The sequence below is a fragment of the Sciurus carolinensis genome, chromosome 3, assembly GCF_902686445.1.
Source record: "Sciurus carolinensis chromosome 3, mSciCar1.2, whole genome shotgun sequence".
NCBI classification, from domain to species: domain Eukaryota; kingdom Metazoa; phylum Chordata; class Mammalia; order Rodentia; family Sciuridae; genus Sciurus; species Sciurus carolinensis.
The window spans coordinates 95,018,263-95,042,999 of NC_062215.1; the positions used below are offsets into that span (position 1 = coordinate 95,018,263).

Genomic DNA, 24,737 nt, shown 5'->3' on the forward strand with positions numbered 1-24,737 from the left:
GGATGAAGTATAAAAAAGAAGAGAGAAAGAGAGAGAGAGAGAGAGAGAGAGAGAGAGAGAGAGAGAGAGAGATTTAAGAAGGAAAGAAAAACCCCATTTGGGGGTTAAAATTATATAACCAAATGTGTTCTCATTCTATGATTTTTAATAAAAGTCACCAAAACAACCAAGATTGCCTGAAAAGTACTGTGATCTATTAAAATTTAGCAGCTGCCTCATTATTAAATAGAAAATCAAGTAGTGGATATGTTTGAAAACTATAGAGGCCCAGTGTTGTAGTCATGGATAGATGAGGCAGAGTTATCTTAGCAAAATATCAGTCATATAAGTTTCACGGAACAAAATCTGCCTTCTGAGGATCATCCCAGTTTAGGTCTGGGGCCTATTCCAGGTTTGTGAATCCCGGAAAATCACACTTGTCAGTATTATCAGGGTTTGCAGAGCTGATGGCCCCTTGGGACTATTTCACAAAATATGAGGGGTATTATGACACTTATTTAAGTCACACACTGTCTATATCAAATGACCTAGGAAGCAGATGGTTGCTGATCAACACAAAGTCAGAACAAAGGGGATGATAACAATAACTTAGAACAGACTTTATGAGGCAAAAAGAGCTGTGTGGTTCTGGTGTTAAGAGCCAAACTCTTTTCAACAAAATCTGGTGAAAATCTCTGGTTCAGTTCATTTCCACTTATAAACATGTATTCTAGGAGAACCCTTTTAATAGACTGGTATACATGAAAACCTATGGTTTGCAATTGTATCTGAGAACAACATGAAGGCTTTATGTAAAAAAAAAAAAAAACTGCAGTGTCTGTATGTAGAGTTACAGGCTGGTCTTTCTGCCACAATTGTTACCATTTATCAAAGGTTGTCGTCTCTTCTCCTGCCTCATTTGTCGCCTCCAACGTAAGTTGATAAACAGGTGCTATCTGAGTATCCCACTGCCATTCATTCTTCTCATCTGTATCTCAGCATGGATATATCTTCTGAGCACTTCCTCAATGCTGGCAGACTGGCTGGCATCCAATCTGGACAAATTGCTGATCTTTCCTGCCATGTAATGTTAAATAGGGCTTCTAAGGGATATTGGACAAATAGCTCCTAAAGCCATATTTAGCATCTGAAGATAGGTTGACATTTCTTAAGTGTATGTAGTTAGGGAGTGCTGCTGCTTTAAAGAATTTCAAATTGTCCTGGAATTTGGTATATAGAATTCCAAACTTAGATCTAGAGCTATCCATAATTTTGTAAATCACTAAGCATGAGACATTTCATTCCTAGATGACCAACATGTTCAACTGCAATTTATAGATCATTTTCCCTTCTGACCATGGGAAGGATTGAACATAATTAGGCTAATTAATAAGTTTGCATATATAGACCCACATACAAGCTTTTGCTTTCCCTAATATTTCTTTTAGCTCATTATGAGCCTCTCAGAATAGCTACTTCCTAGTGCCTGGTGCCTGGAACATGGGGAGGTATTTCAAAGTACGATGATAAGGTATAGTAAAGTAATTAATTGTATCTTGTGAGAGCTTTGCTTGCCAGCATGAGACCTAGAACAATGCATTATTTTCAGTGCGGGAAATGAATTGGAGTTTTCTAATCCGGGCTAAAAATGGCCTGAGTCATTGAGATGGCTGGAGGGAGTATGGTATTAGTCCCAAAATAAGAGGAAGAGGAGTATTTTAATGTGAGCTCACAGGGGATTAAGCCTCAGTAATATGAAGACTCTCCTATTAATCTTTGCATACCCATTATAAACACAGTGGCTGGTATTTGGGACAAGGGAGTATGATTCATTGAAAAATTATTAAAAAAAGAATGTGTATACGTCCAATATGAAAGAGACAGTGGAGAAAAACAGTGGAGAGAAATGAACACTTGATCCCAAGGAGTCAGAATATATGCATGCTATTAAGACATATATATATATATGCATATAGATATGTAAAATTTTACACAATAATAGTAAATGTAGTAGGTAATAGTACATAATAGACAGGTTATTAGCTTCTCATGACTTGGAAGTCAGTTTGAGTTTGTAAGATGATGTAGGTGAAGATAACTAACTTGCTATTCATCTCTTCTGCCATCATTTTCCCAAGACCTCTGAGTAGGTCATAAAATTCATGAAAATTTTATGGCATTAACCCAAAACCATGCAAACTGACTTAGCTATTAATAGCACTGATGTCACAGTTTTTGAGTCCTAAAATAAGAAATAAATCTATTGGACAATTTAAGTTCTAGGTATCCTTCAGCTGTGTCTGGTGGAATATTACTTATGTATTCAAGGAGAAAGTTTTAGAGAATATATCTCAAGCCTGTTTATGTTGATATCTCCCTGTAGGAATATTAACTTTTTCCTTTTACATTTCTATTTTTTTTTAGAGGAATTGTCATCAATAATAAATTTCTGTGGATACCAAATGTCCCAATGTCCACCCATGGGTCTTCTGGTGAATGTCTTTGAAAAATAATGGCAACGTTCTTAGCTGAGAATGAATGCATCAACTTTTATAATGTGTTGAGATTTTGTAACTTCCTGGATAAATCCACTCTTTAGATAACTATTTTATTTTCATCAGAAGAAATTTTCAATAAAATAATAACTATGGTTACACAACAAAATTTCTCAATATACTTTCCTAAAGAAAGGGACCTCCTCTGTGATGCTAATTGGTACTGAAAACATCTTTATTCCAAACATTTATAGAAGCCAGTGTTGCCCAGAGTTAAACATTGAACTTATTATATGGTCTTCAGGGGGTAGACAAAATTCCCTGGCACCAAGAAAAAGGGAAAGTATACATAGAATAAGAGGTGGGCAAAGCAAATGAATGCATGTATCCAGACACATAAAAAAGTGACACCATTGAGCACCATGGTTCTAAAACTGATCTAAGAAAGCTTCCTTAGACTCTTTTAGACTTGTGGAAAACATACGGCAGTAAAAGAAATTTTGTAGATGCATGAAAAATCCTTTGTTATAACCATCAAAATCATTATTAGTATCATCATCATAATTTAGTTAATCTAAAAGGTATTCATCAGATATATTTTAAAAGTTAAGTACTGGGCTATATATTAGGAACATAGCAATGAGCAAGTCAGGAAAGTTCTCATGTATATCAGAGTGAGTCTTATAAACAGTCAAGTTTGAGATTTTAGTGGTTTGGGACAACTCATTTACCTTCAAATATCTCTTCTTCCAGCCTGTCCTCTTGCTTATGAATTGTTTTGGTTTGTCTTGTCTCCCATAAATATTTGAATAAACATTTAAACATGCATTCATTCATTCGTTGCTTTGTTAAAGCAGTACTTATCATTGTGACTATCAAGCTAGCAAGTACTGTAGGAGCTGGGAATATTAGGTGTGGAAGGTACAGCCCTTGAGCTTCAGGGACTCAAACAAGGTGCAGGTACAGAGATTAAACAGACAATTATAGTGTTATCTGACAAATGCTATCATCGTGATAATGGTGGAGTGAAAATGGAGAGTCAGAATAGGAATACCTAAAACAGATTACGGATGAATCATGGAAAGATGCAAAAGTAAATGCCATATGAACTGAATTTTAAAGTCAGTTTAAAGTAGATTTGTGTACTTAGGAGCACATGAGATGGAGACAGGGTAGAAGTAGTGTTAGAGTTAAGTGCGTACATACACAGGGGTGCCACTGAGGAAGTATGGGCCTCTGCTATTAGGTGCTTTTTTACAGCATTTAGCATATGAGGCAGGCAGAGAAGTGTATAAATAGAGCTCTAAGAGATAAAAACACACCCTAGAACTTTATAAACACATCTGTAGAGTTATAATAAATAGTCAAATGTTCTTTAAGAAGCTTGCAGCTGTATTAGCAATTGAAGCATGTAACTACAGATAAGAAAAGGAAGGAAAATATGCATCATGAAAGGAGACAATGAGACACTATTACTAAGGATCTCTGCATGACCTAAAGGCATGCCATTTTGCTGTTTTAAATGACTTTTCATGATTCAACTGACTCAGTTACCAGATTCTATTGAATTCTTCCTTTGCCCTGGCTTCCACAGGTATATGGGGAAAATGAAAAGGAAGAACTCTTCCAAGAAGGGTTGGTAAAATTAAGAAAGGCATTACATTAGTTTTTGCTTCACCACTTTGAATCCATTTGTTTAAGCAAGTGATTTCACTGCACAGAAAGAAGAGTGAGTAAAGGTGTATCACCATCTAACAAATCATTCACATTCCTCTTCATAATCTGTCTTTTGGATATTTAACAGCTTGTAATGACTGTGATCATGCAGACACTTCCCATAAGCTATATATGCATTATTAATAAAGTGCTATGACTGGAAACTTCCATCACTGCAATGACTCTTAGAAAGCATAGGTTCATTCAAACTAAAAATGCATAGGAGTTTGTCACAGTTTTAATATATGCATTCTTCTTGCAGATGGTTGAAAAAGAAGGTTATCTTCAAAAAGCTAAAATTGCAGATGGAGGAAAGAAACTAAGGTAATAGAAGTTCTTCAACTTACTGTTATATAATTATACTAGTTGCCTTTATCCCCAACTTGTGTCACTCCTATTGTTTGGGAAGGAAGGCCCTACGGTACCAGACTAGAATAGAATTATCTCCTCTTCTTCGATTGTGAACAACATTGTTTTTAACATAATTATGGTTTTCAAAGGAAACCATATTGCTACATTCCATATTGTTGCACAGAATATATAAATGAAGTGCTTTTTGTCTTCCTGGGACTTAAAATTCTTTTAAAAATAATAAGAAAAGCAAGGTAGAGGATCTTGATTTCTGGGATTGACAGTTTAGGCCATGAATGGAGTCATTCATAATATATAAAAAAATCTCAATTCAATACAATGAGAGAAAAAAATTAAAGGATAAATGATCAGAACAACATTTATTGATCAAAATAAAAATAATTTGAGAAAAATATAGGAAAAATGAAATCATGAACACAGGATAGGTGAGAGAAATTTTAAAAGAGAATAAGAACTTACTATGTGAGGACAACAAAAGACATTGAAGAAGAAAATGTTGATATGAGAATTAAGTTTCTAGTTAAATTGCATGCATAGTATATTTAGAAATAATATCCATTCTATAATCGTTATATTTCTCATGTCAGGTTTATTCTATATTCAGCTTTACAGTAGGTGTGTAGGTAATATGCAAGTTAGAAAGTTCTATAAAAATGCTAAAATTGGGAGACAAGGCATATACTCATGAGTGTGTTAACTGTTAAGTCTACATGATATAAATGTACTAATTAGCTACACAAGGGGATACTTGTCAATTGTAAAATACAATTCATTAGTAGAATGGCACTTTGGCCAACACTAGAGAATAAAATATGCTTTTGTTTAATGAATTATGTGCATATTTATTTTAAATAAGTTAACTTGAGGGGGGTCACCCATAATCCCACTACTTAAAATAACAATTCTTATTATAAACAACAAACTGTATTTTCTGCCCATATCAACTCTTATTTGGGTTTGCAAACAGGACCATGAATCTTTTCCTTGACTGTTTCTTGGCAATGGTCCTGTAGCCACCTCCCCCAGGGTTCACAAGAGAAGCACAAGACTCAAGATCAAATGCAGACCTACTTCAAGAGGCAGAATTAGTCCCTGCTTTTGTGAGGAACCGACCTAGTGAATCAAGTTCTAAAAGGGCAACAGGAGGGAGTCACTTTGATAGCCCACCTGAATGCTCTTCTTTCCCATAGACTTCATTCCAACCTTATCAACCCAGCAAGGAATGTGGTGGGTGCAGCGACGCTTCTCCCTAGATGAATGTGTCAACAGCCTTTCTTACCTCCCCTGCCACATGATCTCCAAGGACTTCTATATCAGCCTATTCAGCCCTTTCCTGGGACTCAGTAGGAGAGAGGAGGGGGCAGTTCACATCAGTGTTACCCTTTGGTCTCATGAAAAAATAGGAAGATTTTTAAAAACACAAGATGATGCCCTGTGGTGGCAGTTTTGTAAAGCATCCTTGCTGATAAGCCATTCACAAGCCAACTTTATAACATTTTCTTCTATAAGAGGAAATCAAGAGGAGACTGAGGCACTGAACAGGGCCCTTCTCCTAATCACTCTCATGAATACATTTTTTAGGTAGTTTCCATCAGTGCGCTTACCATTGTGTATTTGTCTTATTTGCACAACAAACAATCAGTTTTCATAGAAGTTTGCATTTACAGTTTACACCCATATGAACTTGAATATGTTCTCTGTTTTATTGTTATTCCAATCAGTTTGCATATCATTATGCATTCTTTCAGCTTTCTTCATTTAAAGTCACATAAATTTTAGTTTTCCTTTTCTAAAAATCCCAGGGTCACAGAGTTGAGTTGATTACACCCTTCAGTTTGTGACCTCGTGTTACCATCATTTGAAGCAAGATCCCTAGAGCTTTTTTATTTTATCCTCAGTCTGAAACTCTCATGTCAGTACCCTGCAGACATACACTCTAATTGTTAACTAAATCCACTCTCCATGTATGCATTTGGCTATATATGTGGTAATCTAATAGAAAGTAATTGTGTGTGTGAATGTGTTCTATAGTTCATAAGCATTTTCCTGTTATAAATGTCATGTTTCTTACTACTCTCATTTAGTGTAAGTGCTTGGATATATCAATGTGTGTTACTATATTTAAAATTAATTTATTTCTTCCATTTGCTGCCATTTTGCCTTTGTGTATTTGTACCAAATTTTACTTACTCAATATTGCTGGTGTGAACACAGAAGTTGTCTGTAACTGTTTGCATCCCAAGCAACATAGGAAATGAGGCAGCCACATATATATCTCCTTTGAACATGCTAGAAATTCTCTGGGGACTATAATCAACAGGGTTTCCTGGACATTTAGAAAGCCAGTGAGTGCCATTGCCAGATTTTCTCGTGACTGAGTGTACCAGTTCACTCTGCACATGGAAGGAATCCCACTTGCCCACAATCTCATTAGCAAACAACATTATCACACTCTAAATTTTCACAAACTCATGGCCATAGAATGCAACTTCAATGCTACTTTTATTTTTCACTGTTTGCTATTTCAGTGGAGCCTAATTTTATTTATTTAGAATAATTCAGGTTCTGTGTTCATAGACTTATCCATTCATAAACTTTGACTCTTTCCTATTGAGTCTCTTGCTTTTAACTTTTTTATAATTTGAAGAATTATAAAATCTAATTATATTCTAAATAGTATTTTATCAAATTTAGACATTGTAGATATGTCTTCCAAATTTATTGAGTTTGTTTTGCTTTTATTTTATATAATTTACAAATTAAACTTTGTACTTGTGATCACTATGTTTCATAGCACATGATTTTTCACATTTGTAGGCTATGCTATACAAAATAATCCCTACACTCCTTTTTTAAATTCAATTTTTAAGTTGAGTCTAGTTTTACACTAAAATAGTTATAAATTGTAGTAATCTCCTAAAGCTTGTCAATTTTTCTTTTATATTTTGTAAAGATGGATGCTAAGTCTATATTTCTTGATCAAATTCCATGACCATTTTAAAATGAATCATGCTATGTATTGCCATATTCCTTGCCTAAGAAGTCTGTATGCTTTTAGCACTAGCAACAAAATGGCCAGTTTAGTAATAATCTTGAAAAACTGTATAGTTCTTATCCCATTGATCATTTCATAGTTATTAAGTAATATACTACTGTTACCATAATTTATATTTCTTAAGTGAAATTTTTTTTGGTAGGTGGCTTCCCTTTCATCAAGGATCTTTATATCATTTTAATACATTGTAATGATATAACAAACAATATTACTAGGTGCTTTTACTGTTGAGCACATGGTTGAATGCTTTACTAGTGATACTGAAATAATACTAGAACATAGACCTTATTATTATTTCCTACTGCACAAATGGAGAAACTTAGTTACCCATATTAACCTCTCCTGTCTCCCAAATCTTATGAAAGGATCATAACAAATAATTTAACCCTGTTCTCTGTTTGAAATGTTTGCTTCATCTTTTTAACTTTAAGCTATTTGAGACCAAGAAGCAGAAACCTGTCCTTTTATTTCATGCCATGCACAATATCAAGATCTTCAAGTGTCACTTAATAAATATTGTTTAAATTTCTATAAATTTTCGACTCATAAATCCATTTTAGGTCATCCACATCTTGTAGTATTTATTTATCTTTTTATTCCCCCTCTTTATTCTCCTTTTTATTTATCTTTATTCCTTTTTTTCACATATTTTCTCTAAACTTTTCTTTTGATTTATCTCAATATGAACAGGAGAAGGTGACAGGAAGGAGAACTTGTTGGCTACATCTTATATTCATAAAAGGCCCTAAATTTAGTCTTATTTCAAAATGAGGTTATGCACATTTCCCTTGTGATATTCTGACAGGCTTGAAAGCAGAATACATTCAGCATTCAACTTTAATTTTTAATTATGAACATAGAAATTATGCCTCAGCTTTTCTGATGAAGCTCAGGAATTTCTTCATTTGGGGAATTCCATCCCCAAAACTGTAAGTAGCACTGGCCTCTATGAAATTCTATGAGGCCTTAGTAAAAAGTTATTTTCAAGGCTTAAATTGACAGAAGGCACCTGACAGTATGATTATGCTCTTTTGGTACCTCACACTTGTCTCTCTGCATTCAGATCTTTCCTTTGTGGCTCTGTAACATGAAATGTACATGTTCTCACTCTTCTGTCCTCTTCAGTGGGACATGGGAATACTTGGGGGTGAAAACATGGACAGATGGATTTGAAAAGAAATGCAGATAAGTGTTTCACTGTATTTATGTCTACTAGTGCCTGCCTTCATTCTAGGGCTCATGAATCTTAGAACTTGGATTTTGGGGGAACACGTGTGTATGTGTGTGTGTTTCAAAACAATTGTTACTCAGAATGGACTTATTTTAGAGTCTGTTACTATGGTGCCCTCCTCATGTGGATTTATTTTTTTTCCTTGGTACTTTCTGCTCAGAATGGTATTAAATTCTTCTAGGCTAAATCTGTCTTATTCTATTTTCTTGTCACACTGACGAAGATATGTAACCCACCTTTTAGCAGTGGCAAATTATAAGAAGTTCAGAATATGAGAGAAAAGAAGTAAGTTTCTAGACCTACCAGTCTGATGTGAGTCAGGACATTTAAAGGTCTGAGGGATTTTGCAATAAATTGGTCAGGGACACTAAAGTAAGTTACTGGTGCAGGATCAAGCCAAATCCAGCATGAGCATGTCAGTTTCAGGTGGCCCAGAGAAGAAAGTCTGAAATTTTTTGAAGTCATCTCACATGTTTTCCTCTTATTGGTTTGTAATTGTGTCATTATGTAAAGGATGCATAGGTGATGAATATAGGATATAAAGTTTTGATGTTTAGAACAAATGAATGTGCTAAACCTAGAACTTATACTCACAGACTCATAATGACAATGAATATTTTAAGGGCCATTTTCTATCCAGCATTCTCCAGAAAAGCAGTTACAAAGTTGCTGTTATTATGTGCTGCCATCCGGTGTCCATTTTGTAGAATGTCAAGCTGATGTCTATGTTGAGTTTGGGTTTTTTTTGTTTTTTTTTTTTCATTTTCCAACTTCCTGCTCAGGATTCGTTTAAGGAAAGTTCTCTAAAGTGTTCCACTTGGATAAACTGTCTCAGCCATTGAGTGCTTCTGAGTTCAATTCCTGGTACTAAAAAAAAAAAAAAAAGTCTCAGCAATTGCATATATTAAATAAGATATCTCTTAATTTAGTTCTCCCTCCTTTCCAATTGTAATTAGAACCTTTATTTCCCCTTAGATATGATCTGCTTTGTGTGTAAAAAGTTAAAGATGCCTGTATTTTTGTTTTTCCCAAGACCTGTTTCCTATACTGAAGCTAGCATGAGTCCTTCCCCTGATTTTTACCTCTTAGTCTGTGCAGAGACCTGGGAGAGCCCCTCTGATTCCTGGGACCTCTGATTTATTAATTTGGATATTTTCTCTTTTTTTGAATAAAACTGTAGTTGTCAATGGACCTTTATCTTATTTATTTATATGTGGTACTAAGAATTGAACCCAGACCCTCACACATGCCAGGCAAGTGCTATACCACTGAGCCACGACTCTAGCCTCTAAAATTGGATATTTTCTGAGCTACATGTCTTGCTTAATGCTAAAGTCTCTTCAGCAACTTAGTTTTTATCCCCTGTATGGTAAAACAGAAAACTGTTCCGAATGAACACATTCTATTAGGATGAAATGTGGAGGCATTAACTGCTTCCTGTTGGTGGAAGAATTTACCTGATGATCATCAGGATCAGGATGGAAGGCAGAGAAAAAATGGCTGGCATTGCAGAATGCCCAGGTCAGACTAGGATGTAGCTTTGCTCCAAGGAGAAATAGGTTCTTTGACTGTAGTTTGTCTCCCTTTCTTAACTTCTGTCGTGATACTCTGCAAGACATGCTGGATAAGACTTAAGGGAGAGCTGGGTGCCACCTGCTCTAGAGAGAGCTGATACCTTGGAATGAGCATAGGCTCCAAGGTCCAGAAGATGTGACCCAATTACTATCTTCATAAAATTCGTACCTATGGTTATACACAGCTTTGCTAAGCATCACTCCACCTCCCTGAGTTATTCAGAGGATGTTTGTATGTTTTTTGTTTCTCTTCTAGAGATAAAATCACTGAGATCTCTTATTTTCCTTTATAGTCAGCCCTTTGAAATTTGTTTGATACATTTGTTGAAAAATGTATTTGAAAATAGTGTTAAATGTTCAGTGGATACTTGTGACTGGTTTCATGATTAAATTATGTGATACATGTAAAATACCCGGTGGCATACCTGGGACAGAGTAGTGACCACTGCAACCTGAGAGCTCATATTACTGATTTATGTCTAAGAAGTCAGGAAGACTTCTCAAGTATGCTCAGATATCGAGTTTGGGATGGGTGGGGCTTTGCCAATATTTCTAAAAAAAATCAGGTAAGATAACTAATAAGAGTGACAGATTGTTGATGCATTGTCACAGCAATACACACACACACAAGCTTTTATGACTTGCAACTTTCAACCAAACTTATGGTAGAATCTGATACTTAATGATATCTTTAACCAAATTAGCACTGCTTAATCTTTTAAAAAGAGTATAAAGTAATAAATAGATTACAGACTTTGTTGTCTGACTTCGTTGTCAGAGAAACTGGATTTGACTTTAAGTGTGTGACTTTGTGGCCTTAATCAAGTTACCTAAACTCTCTGAGCCTTGTTTACCATGTTAGTACATGGAAATATTAGTACCTTCACCATATTTGTGTTTGGAGAAGTTAACCTTAGCTAGACAATCAAACATATACTAGTTATTTAGAATAATTTATATTAATTATTTTTTAAAAATCAGGGGATAAGTGAAATGAAAAAGAAGCATCTAAATGTTTGTCAGTAGCATTTTATTCTTCATTTTGAAATGAATTTTTTTCTAAGCAATAGAATTCTTCCCTTGGAATAGCTTTCACTATTCTAACATGATTCAGTGCTTGCCATTTATAAATTCAAGATGAAATAGCAACTGTTTGTAAGGTGTGAGAGAAGTTTGCATTACTAAGCTTCCAAGACCCTCTTCAGCTCATTCATCTGGTTTGCCTAACAGGGACACAGTTCGCAGAAGTTCAAAGTTCTAACACAGAACAATGAGATAATTGAATTTCATGCAGCTTTAGTTCTAACTAGTTCCAGTTCCAAGTTTAAGGAACAGGAGAGTTTTGCCAGCAAGTTCTATAAACGATCAACATCTGAAACAAATTCAAATCAGAACCATTTATCCAGGACTTTCTATAGATAGGAAGTAAGTAAGGTATAGTTTCTCCCTGCCAGAAGATGAAAAATATAGTGCAGAATGTAGCAGGCAGGTTAAATATGGATCCATCATGTCTGAGGTGTTCCGTACCCCAGACCACATATGGTCCAAAGAAGGATGGCTGTGAAAGACGCCTTGCCTACACCAGTAGTCCAGCTGATGTTTCTCTCTTCCTTGTTCCGGATCATCTAATATCATAACCTATATAAAGAGAAGGAAACAGCTGTTCAATTCACCACATTGCTGTTGGTACCTTGATGGAGAAATGGGCATTAAAGCAGAGGGAAATATCTCAGCAGTTTTTCTTCTTCTTCTTCTTCTTTTTTTTCTTTTTCTTTTATTTTATTTTAGTTTTTACAGTCTGTATACTTACTTATGTTTTATTGAGCTAAGAAGAATTCACTATATTAGCTATTGACATATATTTATTTATTTTTTTGGTTTTACAGACTGCATTTGGATTCATTGTACACAAATGGGGTACATTTTTTTCATTTCTGTGGTTGTGCATGATGTAGATTTAACTTTACATTGTCCAATTGAAAACTTGACTCTCTATTTGAAGAAAAGTGGGTGCAAGAACATAACATTTGTGTCCCTACGTTGGAAAATTCACATTGTTTCTTTTGTGCCTGTTTTTCCTGTTCTTTTTTCAATACAATCATGTATTGTTAAGAATGTTTCAGACATGTTAGAGTTACCTAATTCTTTTTGTAAATTTTAACCTTACTGAATCAATCCTTTCAATCTGGTCCTAGATTCCAAGAGGCAATAAGTAAATAAATGGCACAAATGTCTTGAAGTTACTTTTCACATATTTTTGTGTGGTTTCTATTGACTTGAATAAAGACTTGCTGTAAACTTTTTGTTTTTTACCACTTTTTTGTAAACTAAATTTAATTATTTTGAAATAGATGTTAACCAAAGCAAACTGCAAGTATATGATATATTGGGTAAATAATTTATACATACATATAAATCCTTGATGTTTTTATCCCAAAAAAGAGACTACTCTTCATGATACTAACACCTACATATTCTAATTATAACAATAATGCATGTTCAGTGGAGGAAACTTGGTAAAAACTAAGAAATACAAAGGAAAATCAAAAGCATGGTTTTACTACCTGGTTTACCATTGTTATGCCCAGGAATTGTTTTATAGGCCTGTACAATTATTGACTCAAAAGATATATGTTTTGTACTTAGGTTGTCCAAGGCTCTGTGCACTCAATGAAGATACCTTGTAAGAAAAAAAAGACATCTGCCATTTGGGGGCTCATTTTTTAGTGGGGGATATGAAAGTGAAATTTTAAAAAAGTTAAATTTCCATAAGTCATATATAAGAAAGTCACGAAAGACACACTTGAGAAAGCAATGTTGGGACTTGTGATGAATGGAATTAATAATTAGAAGGGGCTTGGATGGGTGAAGATAATCTAGGTAAATAACATAGCGTGGTGTTATGAACTACATATATTATGATCTGAATTAAAATCTTCCAACACCAGTCCTTCTGTAGCACAGGGTTCATTATTCCTTATATGAATTTGTTATGTGCAGTTTACTTAAGCAGTTTCTTAACATTTTATGTTTTGTGCAGAATTAACAAATGATGGTGCACTCCATCCTTTATGCACAAAGTCTTAGCAACTTGTGAGAATATTCCTCTAAGATAAATTTAAAGTTGTGGGAATGGACGTATTTAGTCAAAAGACATAAAAGATTTATTAATACTCCATGTATGCATAATATACTCTATTGTCATGTAATCTAAAAAGAACAAATAAGAAATGAAAAAAGTAGCATAAACATGTACCACATGAACTCTTGTGGTACATGAACATATTAATTATTTTAAAAAATTAAATTTTCAAATTGCACTCCAGAAGGATGCACCAGCGTATATAGACTACCAGAGAATCCATTTCGTATACCCTCCTTAATCCTCAGCAAAGTGCTAGGCATAGAGGAAAAAGACATGCCAACATTTTTAGTTGCATTTCTTTGATTCCTAGAGGGATTTAACAATATAAAACTATCTTGAGTAAGCAATAAAATGAGCTGATTAGTTTTTCAGACTCTGAAATAGACTAAACCATTGTAAAGAAGAAACAATGGAGGAAGGGTTTCTGATTTCTAGTTTTACTTTGCTACTTTTAGTTTAATACACTCTTTGTGGGAAGGAGGTGCTTAGACACACACAAAAAAACTGGGTGTTTAATTGGGTGTTTAGTAGTTGAAAAGATTTTACAGGGAGAGAAACATTTATATAAATGTCATACGTTTTTAAAATTATAAAATATTTTTAATATTATCTGAATTCCATACCAGTTATTGATGGTATAGAGAGGAGAATTCTAGGAAGAACAAATTCAAAACAGAGTCTGAGTGTTTGCTCATATTCTATTGTGTATACATTTTCTTCTACTGATGATACTTTTTTCCTGTTTCTTTTCCTAAGGAAAAACTGGTCATCTTCCTGGATTGTTCTTTCTAGTCGAAAACTTGAATTTTACAAAGAATCCAAGCAACAGGCTCTGTCCAATGCAGTGAGTAGTTCTCTGTTTCTATTACTATCTTTTTAGAAATACTGTTGAATTAAAATTTTGGTTTCATCAGAAATCACCCTAAGGCTTCTAAGCTACAAACATCTGAAAGCAGATAGAGGAAATGACTCAATAAACTTTTAATCAGATGAAGGGAAAATAGAACTTAGTGTCTGTTTTATTAAGTGGTGCATTTGGAGAATAATCACAAAATGAGATGAATGGTGAGCAGCTCCCTAGTAATGGGAAGGTAACGCTTTAAATTAAGGTGCCACTTATAAATGCTTTATTCTTATTTATGAAATAATCACTAAATGCAGCTGCTTGCTCAAATAATGTATTATAAAGTATGTTATAAAACGCATTAGTAATAAATGCTTAACGGATGAGACCATGGGATGCTGTTTTAAAGAATATTATAAGATGTAAATCGTATTAAACCATGTATGTGCATCTTTAATACATGAATTTAAGTTGTTATCTAGCATTCTATAAAGTGCTTCACACATTAATAAATAATAATAAACCATTTATAAATGACACCTTAATATAGGGTGTTACCAGTGAGAAAACACTCTAAGTTAACAAAGTGATTTTTTATCTTAGTCTAACTCTGACATTCACTATATCCAGCTAACCTTTTGGAATATTTCTATGACTCCATCTAATGGAGCTAATACAATTTCTGTATTCTGTAGTTATTACAAAGTGAAATTTGTAGTGTTTCTTCATTGTACCTGGATGAGGGCTTCTTTCACACCTATTGAGATTTGACAGTGATGGTAAGTAGGAGCAATTTAGAGCTAGTTACTAGGGCAATTCAAGCTCAAAACCTTGCTGCCCAAACACAAGAATTGCCTGCCTCAAGATGCAGGCAATACTGGGCAGGAAATGTACCTGACAGGCTCCTGATTAGTAAGGACTCCAGGCAAGAACCAACCTGCCATAGCCCATCACTGCATGGGTCACAGGGAAAAGGGTTGCCTGGCAGGAGTGAACCAAAATGAACTAATTTATATTTGGCAGGTAAAAAAACAATGAAAAGTTCTTTGCTCTACAGCCACTAGTCATGTTTGCTATGCAATCCTCTTTAAATAGAAAATAGAAAATCATTTGCTAAGAGATGTTTTTTATAAGGAGATTTTAGTAAGAACAAAAGGTAACTTTTGGCTTGCTCCTGATAATTGCAATAGCCTTTATCCCCAAAGTGGCTTGCTGATTTTGGAGTCTTGGTGTGGTCCAATCTGTAAACTAATTATGAATAAATTAAAAATATATCTCAGTCCTTTGCATTTGTAAACTGCTTCAGAAATTTGTTTCAGGGTTCTGTTTTGTTTTCCTTTTTTGGCTACAGTAAGGTTGAGATAATCTTTTTAAGAAAATAAAATACCCCTAAGGGCCAGGCACAAAACAACTCTGTCTACTCGCAGGGCCTTTGTCTTCCCTTTGAATGTGTTCTAAGGGGATGTTGGGAAGGGAGGAGAGTGGCTGGCCTTGCTGGGTTTGGCTGCTGAGAAGATGATCTTCATCCTGCTGCGTGAGAAGAATTCCATTGGAGCAGAGTTTGTGTGAATGTGCTGGGATAATGGAGAGAGATTAGACTCCATATTAAAGCATTTGATTTACTTTTATTTTATTATTTTAATCTCCTCTTACCAGGAGATATAATTCTGAACTGTTTAATTATATACAGGTGAAAGAAAACTGCTTTTAGATTGTAGGCAAACCTTGCAAGTTAGCTCACTAATTGTATGTCTCCAGTTCAACCTTCAGAATTGTTACAAACTGACAATAGCTCTGACTTGTAGAAGAAATTCGTTAGCATTTTTTTGGCAGTCCCTATTTATTACTTCTGGCCCCATTTTCAATGCTCTTATGGTTTCTCCCAGGCACTCATTGTCTTCAAAGTGAATTCAGTGCAGGAACTAACTGTTTTGTGGTAATGGGGAAGAGAATTACAGATTCGTGTTTGTACTGCATGAATTGTCTTGCTAGTCAACTTCTTGGATTCATTTCTAACCAAGTATTAAAGGCCTAGTGGGATAGCCCACATTTACCAATTTGAGCCCAAAGAAACGATACGATGATTGCCAGGCCTTGATTAAAGATGCCATAGTTTTATTTTAAAAGAGATTTATGCTCAAGTTTCTGAATTTCCCTTGCACCCCCCTTTGACATGTCCTGGTGTTCATTGTGCTTTTGGTAAAAAACAAAAACGAAAACAAAAACAAAACAAAACAAAAACCCATCCATTTCTCCAAGGGGTCAGTAGAAGCTGTCTGAGTGATGTAGAATGTTGTTCAAAAGAGTATATAATAGTCTAATCTTTATAGAATAATCTTGTAATGTTAATGCAGCAGCAAGACAAAGCAGCAAAGTAACTAAGACCAAGCTTTGAAGTTGAAGGAGAGGGAATAATTCTATTTTTGCTACTTTGTAGTCGACAACGTTGAGTTTCCAATTCTCACCTATAAAAATGGATGCTATGGTTTGGATGTGAGGTGTCTCCAAAAATCTCACATAAGAGACAATGTAAGAAGGTTCAGAGGGCTTTGAGAGTCTTAACCTAATCAGTGAATTAATCCCTGATGGGATTAACTGAGTGATAACTGGAGGCAGGTTGGGTGTGACTGGAGGAGGTGGGAATTAGGGCATGAGTTTAGTATATATATATTTGTATCTGGTGAGTGGAGTCTCTCTCTCTGCTTCCTGATTATCAGAATGCAAGCTGCTTTCTTCCACCACCCTCTCCCACCATGATGTTCAGCCTCACCTTGAGCCCTGAAGAATGGAGCTGGCCTTCTATGGACTAAGACCTCTGAAACCAAATAAACCTTTCCTCCTCTATAATTGTGCTGGTCATATTATTTAGTCACAGCAGTGAAATAGCTGACTAAAACAATGGAGATAATGATATCAGCCAAAATAATTACTAAGTCATAAAAATAATGTAATAAAAACAAAAATATATAATAGCTATAAAATAATTATTAATGGTCCATTATAATATACTCTATTTAAAAGTATACTGTACACAATTTAGAATATGGTATAATTATGACATTATTATGCTGCATTATCTTTGCACTTGAATTGATTCAGACATTTATAGAAGAAGGAATTTGTTAATTCAAGGAATACCAACATGCATGGCTTTCCAAAAAAGAAACGTGTCGATAAGCAGTATAAAATATTATTTCTGAACACTTACTAATACTAAAAATGAAGAAACCCATTCATTTGTGTATTTAGAAGTAAACTTCTGCATGTCCATAAGTACTTTCTGAGAGCTCTCACTTTACCATCATTTTACCACTGAACATCATTGTGGGAGAGGGTGGTGGGAGAAAGCAGCTTACATATTTAATACATCATGTCACAGGGTATTGTGCCTGAACCCACATTCCATGTTTGACTACCTCTCTTTCTCCCCAAAGTTCTTTTGGTTCATGTCTATCTTCTTCATTTAGGACTGCTATTACAGAGTACCACAGATCTGGCTTAATCTAGATTTACTTCTCATAGTTCTAGAGGCCAAAAATTCCAAGGCCTGAGATATCTGGTGTCTGTGGGAGCATTTGGCCATCATTTTGCTGTAATCTCAGGTGATACAGAATACAGAAAGACAAAGCTCTTATTACTCTTCATGTCTTCTTCATAGAAAACATTAGTCCCATCATGCGGGCTCTCCCTTCATGACCTAATCACCTCCCAAATGCTTCACTCTTGATACTATGACACTGAAGGTTAGGACTCAACACTTGCATTTAGGGGACACAGCATTCAGTTCATAAACATATCCAAGTCACATTTTTATCAAAATGAACCTTCCCCTAATAAGTACATAATTATTTCCCTGATCTGAGGAGATTAGTGATTTGCAGACTGTAGGTCCTCAGAAACCTATTAAGGAAAAAAATGATTGGTCTATTGTTTTTACTTTTTAAAATGAAAATTAAAGAGTAACCAACTCACTTCACAGAAGAAATACAGTTGATCAACAAACTTATGAAAAAATGTTCAACATCTCTAGAAATTAGAGAAATGCAAGTCACAACTACTCTAAGATTTCATCTCATTTCAGTCAGAAAGGCAATTATCAAGAATATAAGCAATAATATGTGTTGACAAGGATGTGGGTGGAAAAGGCACACTGATACGTTGCTGGTGGAACTGCAGATTGGTGCAACCACTATGGAAAGCAGTATGGAGATTCCTCAGAAAACTTGAAATGGAACCATCATTTGACCCAGTTATCCTGCTCCTTTGCTTATATCCAAAGGACTGCAAGTCAACATACTACAGAGATGCAACCACATCAATGTTTATAGCAGCTAAATACACAGTAGATAAACTATGGAAAGAACCTAGATGCCCTTCAACAGATGAATGGATAGAGAAAATGTGGTATATATACACAATGGAATATTATTCAGCCTTAGAGCATAATGAAATTATGGCATTTGCAGGTAAATGGATGGAGCTGGAGAATATCATGTAAGTGAAATAAGCCAAGCCCAAAAAAACCAAAGTCTGAATGTTTTCTCTGATGCTGATGGATGTTGATCCATAATGGGGGTGGGGAGTAGGAAAGAATGAAGGAACTTTGAATTGTGCAGAGGGGAGTGAGGGGATGGGAAGGGGGTGTGGGGATTGGAAGGGCAATGAAATGAGATGGACATTATTACCCTATATACATGTATGATTACACTATTGGTGTGACTGCACCATGTACAGCCAGAGGAAGGAGAAGTTGAACTACATTTATGTCCAGTGTGTCAAAATGCATTCTACTGTCATGTATAACCAATTAGAACAAATTTTAAAAACTTAAAAATGTTCAACAAATAAAAAAGGAGAGAGAAAGAGAATCAACCACCTAATATCATTATCATGTTATAACAGAAAGGACAGTCCAACATCTAGGAAGGGTAAAATCTCAGAAAAAGACATTCTTCATAAAGAAAGGAAACTATCTGCAAGCATGATCTCTATTTTGTTCAATTTACATCAAACTAGAGCAAGCTTGGTCCAGGCTGGCTGGTCAGGAGGAGCATTTGAAATCTGCTGGTGTCTCCGGACACAGATTTTCGGGATTATGAAAGAAAGAATGGTGTTCATATTCTCATATTTTTAAAGAAATATACTCTGATTTATAACTCAAGATAAATTTTAAAAGATACCATAAAATAATGCAGAAACCTTTTTTAGTTTAAAATCGAACACATTTATGTTACACTTCAATAGTTATTAATCAATCATCTGTGTAAGCACAGATGAGACCAAGAAACAGACCCTGCCAGTCCTCAGTTAGCCCCACCATTGGTCATCACAATCCTCTTCCTTGCCCCAGAGTTAGCCATTGGCCCTGTTCTTTGGTCATTATTTTATTGCCCTCCATTATAATTTTCTCACCTATATAAAAACTCCCTAAAAACAGTTTATTTTTGAAATTACATAAATGGGTTCATAGTGTGTGTTTCTTTTTCTTTTTCTTGCTTTTATCACTAAGTAGGTCTTGTTCGTTCTGTTCTTTAATATTTCATCCTTCCTTTGTTTTTCCTACTCATTTGATTTCTGTTGTGAGCAATTATCCTAGGATTACAACACACTTACCAAAGTTGTTTATCATACTTATCAAAGAATAAAACTAGTCAAATCCTTTACCCTCTTCTTAACATTACCTTACAATATTTTTGATGCATTTATCCCCATCTCAATGTAGATGCTATTGCTGTTGGATATTATAATTCTTTTTTTTTAACTCTGAAAGACAACATTTATTCTTTCTTTCAAAACCAGTGTTGGTTTATATTTCCCCAATAGTTGCAGTGTTACTATTTATTTCTTCCCGAATTTGAGACTTACTTTCTAGAATCATTTTTCCTTCTGGTTAGAATATATTCTGAAAAATTCCTGTATTAAAGAAACTATTATGAGATCCTGCCTCAGTGTCTGCTTATTCAAAAAAGTCTCCTCATTCTCCCTCATTCTGGAAGTACATATTCTCTCCAGATATGGAACTTTAAAATTCTTTTCTTTCAAGACATCAAAGATATCATTCCACTGTTTTCTGTCATCCATTATAGAAATCAAGAAGTCACCTGTTAATGTAACTGCTATTCTCCAGTTGCCCCCTATAGTTTTCTCATTACCTTTTTCCCCCACATTTTCACCATGATACATAGAGATATCAATTTGTTTTATTTTTCCTGCCTAGATTGTGCTTCTTGAAAAATTCTATTGTGATCATGAATATATATTTTTTTAAATTCCAACCTTTGCATTACCTCTCTCATTTCCTTCTAAGCTCCAAATGTTTTGCACTCCTCTATATTTTTCCCTTTTGGGGCTGTATTGCAAGTGTTTTTTCTTTATTTATGGTAAGGTTCTTTAATTCAGTATCCTTATGAAATATGCATTAAGTTTTAAATTTCAATTATTAAAACTTTCTCTTTGAGAAGTTTATCTTTTAATTTCGTGTACAAATTGATATAGTTAATTGTTTCCTAAAGGTATTTTTAAGACTTCTTTCATTTGTTAAAAGTAGAAGGCATAGTTGTTTTATGATCTCTTTCTTGTGATTCTGTATCTGAAGCCTGCGTCTGTCTGTTTCTGCTGGTTCTTACTTATGTTCCTTTTTTCCTTGTGTATCCATTTATCTTTGTATGTGAATCATTGTGATTGGAACCTTATCTTAGGAGGTTCTCTGAGGCTTGGGATAAATGTGTCCTACTCCATAAAGATTTACATTTTTCTCAAGGGGTCTGGGACTAGTTCCAATGACTGTTAACTTCAGTTTAACAATATAAAATTCTCAGGTTCCATCTGCATAATAGCAGGGTTACAGTTATGCTACCACCTACCAGGGCCAGAATTGTTCTTCACTTTTCCTTTTTTTCAACTCTTTCACCACTCATCTACCATGGCTGTCTTTTTTAAGTTCCCTTGGAATTAGAGAGAGGAAACACATTTAATATTGGATCTATAGTATCCTTTCATTAGACCTTGCGTAAGGTCTTATGACTTTGAACCATTATTCAATAAGTTGATTGACTAAAGCTCAAATGTATAGGATAAATAACCTTAGAATAAATGTAGTAATGTTGCTTTGATATTCAGCTTCCCTCTCTAGGTTCTGATTCTGACCTCACGAAAATATTTACCCTGGCAGTCCCCACTGTCTTTTCAGACTTGCAATTCTTTTAAAGTAATCTAAAAAAATCTTTTATCCAACATTTTTCATTATTTTCAGTGGAAGAGTTGATCCAAATAACACTTCTCATTATAATCTACCTCACTTTAATTTAAGTATGCATTTGGTTAATCAAGTTTGTGCTATTTATAAAGCCTTGGTGGGAAAAGACTTCATAAGAATATGTATTGAAATTCTACAATGAACAGCTTGCTCGTTAGGGCTACATATAAGGCATAGAGATATAATCAAGATATAGTCTTTGCCTTATAAAAATCTGTGCCAAAAAATAGAATGAGATGAAGTAAGACAAATAGAGTTTTGTTTTTGTTTTTTGTTTCCGTTTTTTTTGGATTTTTTTTATGATTTAAAAGAGGAGAGCTCACATCTGTGAATGATTTGAATTGGGCCTTGAAGGATGGTTATAATTTCAATATGTGGAGATTTGTGGGCAGGGAATACAGGGGAATGAAAAACAGGAACAATGACTGAGAATAGGCAGAGTATGTGTGCTACAAAGAGAAACGAATTTTTGGTTTAATTGGAAGATAGGATAAAAGAAATGTCTTGAAATGAGGGCCATGGGCTGAGATTTGCTATAGGGGCAAATCTTCAAAAGGTTACATTGGTATTCTCCAGGCATCTTCATCCTAGAATAATCTACTGTGGCTTTTCTTTTAGCAAGCATATACTGAACAGCACTTCAACCCAATGTGATATTTCTTAAAAGAACCAAACCTATTAAGGATCCTATATAAGAGAGAAAGCGGATTCTTCTAGAATCATAGTTCCATCTCATTTAGTACTGCATCAAAATATTTTGCCTTGAAAACACTGACATTGCAATTTAGTTTTCATCTGGTGCTAGATAAATCTTTGTTAGTTTGATGTTTTCTCTGAGGTCTAGACCCGCACTGCTTGCATTTTTCCAGATATATTTACTCTTTTTACCATCAGTGAAGTTTTTCCGTTGATTCTGTCACTTCAATTGCAGTTTGTTCCTAAAGTACCTGTGGTGTTTTGTGAAATTAGTGTTTCTGCCTAATGTTTGGAGTAAACATCTGACTATATGCATGGGACATTATAAATGTGCATTTCTGCTTAAACTAACCTATTCATGAATAAGAAGTTTGTTTTTTTTTTTTTTAATTTAGAGAATCCAGCATATGTTTATTCTGTGAACAATTAACAATTACTGCCAGGTATCACATAGTGTTTTTAAATCACAGAGAAATCCAGATGAATAATAAATACATAATCCCTGCTCCCAAGGCATTTGCAATATAGCAAAGGTGATGTGAACATACATATTTCATTATAATAGATCATAATCAAAGTCATAATAATTATAATAAAAATGCTAGATAGACAACCATAGATTTAGGTACAGATAGTCCTTTCTAAGAAACTGATTTTGCAAGTAATGCTCAGCCTACATAACTCCATTTGATTACACTGCAAATATCATTGGTCAGTTTCAACATTTAAGCTACTGTACTAGGTTATCCTGAAAGATTAAAAAAAATGAATCAGTCTCAGAACATTCCATGGAAGTTCTAAACGTAAATAGAAAGTGTGCCCATAAATTGAATAATTACAGAAAAAAAAGGTGGGGATTGGAAGTTTCTCTAAAATGTCATGAACAGGGGCCTGGATTAGTGTTTTACTAACTCAGAGGAGATGGCAATTGCTTCTGACTAGAAAGACTTCTCAGTATTTTTGTGGAAGAAGTGATATTTTAGCATGTTTTTTGATGAATGAGATTTTGATGCAGATACGGGAGCATAAGACATTTTGTGTAGAAATAAGTGAAAACAATGGTAAACATGGGAAATTAATTCCTTAATTGATAAGTTTATTTTTAATTGATTTTATTTTATTTGTTCTAATTAGTTGTACATGATGATAAGTTTATCTTATAGAGATTTTTGATCTTTTGCCTTCCTCAATGCACTGTGTGCTAGTCATGCTCTTGAAAACATTTTCATGGAGGTTCCCTGAGGCCTAGAGTGAATGTGCCCCAGTCCAGACTTTGAGTGTTTCTTCTGCAAAATGACTGGGAGCAATGCCAGTGAAGGATTACTTCATACAAGTGAGGAACCAAGTCGTGAAACAGCAAGGAGTCGAATTTGGTTACAAAGTCAACCTGGAACAGGCTTACAAAAGACTTGAAGAGGAAGATGAGAAAAGATGATTTTGTTCTGTAGGCCACGTGGAGCCCTTTGTAATCAATAATAAACAAAAACATTACCATATTAAGAGAGCCTGAGTTTTCAGCAACTTGATTGGGAAATTGAATTTTTTTTAATTAAAAAAATAGGACATATTAAATTACCTGAGAGTCATGTTCTAAAAATCTGTGCAAATGGGTGAGAACAGTAAGGACTGTGCTTTTATTGATAGGTATAATTGCAAAATGACTAATGTTGTCATCAATGTGTCTCAAATACATTTGTAAATAACAACATCTTTTCAACTGAAAAATATTTTGATATTCTCAAATGTTTTTGATCTTTAACAATATAGTAATTTCTAGAGAAGGTCTAGTATTAAATGAAAAAGCAGGGCAATTCATCTTAGGAGAACTAAAAATCAACTGTTCTAAGAACCTAGGTGTATTAGCACATCAGTGAGTCCAGTTGCACACATAGAAGGGTATCCATACTGCTGTAGAAGATTTGTTCAGTGTTACATCTTACTAAAACAAACATACTGTGTAAAATTTTTCTACATTAAAAAAAAAAATCTCTTTTCTCCACATTCACCAATAATTAGATCAAGTGGACTTCCTGCCCCTTGGTTAGACGTGTGAGATCCACTGTTTCTATTAGATTTATTATTTACTGCTCTGAAAACTTAGTATAACTTTTGACATGAATTCAGAAGTACTATAAACATTTCATTATACTCTTTAGAAAAATGGAGGATTGTAAAAAATGGAAGTTCAACAATAGACCTACCTACCTTAGCCTAATGGAGGCATACACTATAAACATTTCATAAATGCATACATTGTGTACCAGACTCTATTTTGCTACTCGTATATTTTTCATATTAAATTGTACCAATACTTTTAATTGGACACACAACTGGAAAAACATACTTTAAAATTGTGGATGTATGGAAGTATGGCA

At 34.5% G+C, this 24,737-nt stretch overlaps 1 protein-coding gene across 2 annotated transcripts in view; it reads left to right on the plus strand.

Annotated features, from left to right (window-relative positions):
* Positions 1-24,737, plus strand: part of Arhgap15 (Rho GTPase activating protein 15) — a 587,323-nt gene that overhangs the window by 76,603 nt on the left and 485,983 nt on the right. For both annotated transcript variants that reach the window (XM_047547716.1, XM_047547718.1), the window contains exons 4-5: positions 4,453-4,514; positions 14,324-14,411. In XM_047547716.1, the coding sequence (XP_047403672.1) occupies positions 4,453-4,514; positions 14,324-14,411 (150 nt within the window). The remainder of the gene's footprint in view (positions 1-4,452; positions 4,515-14,323; positions 14,412-24,737) is intronic.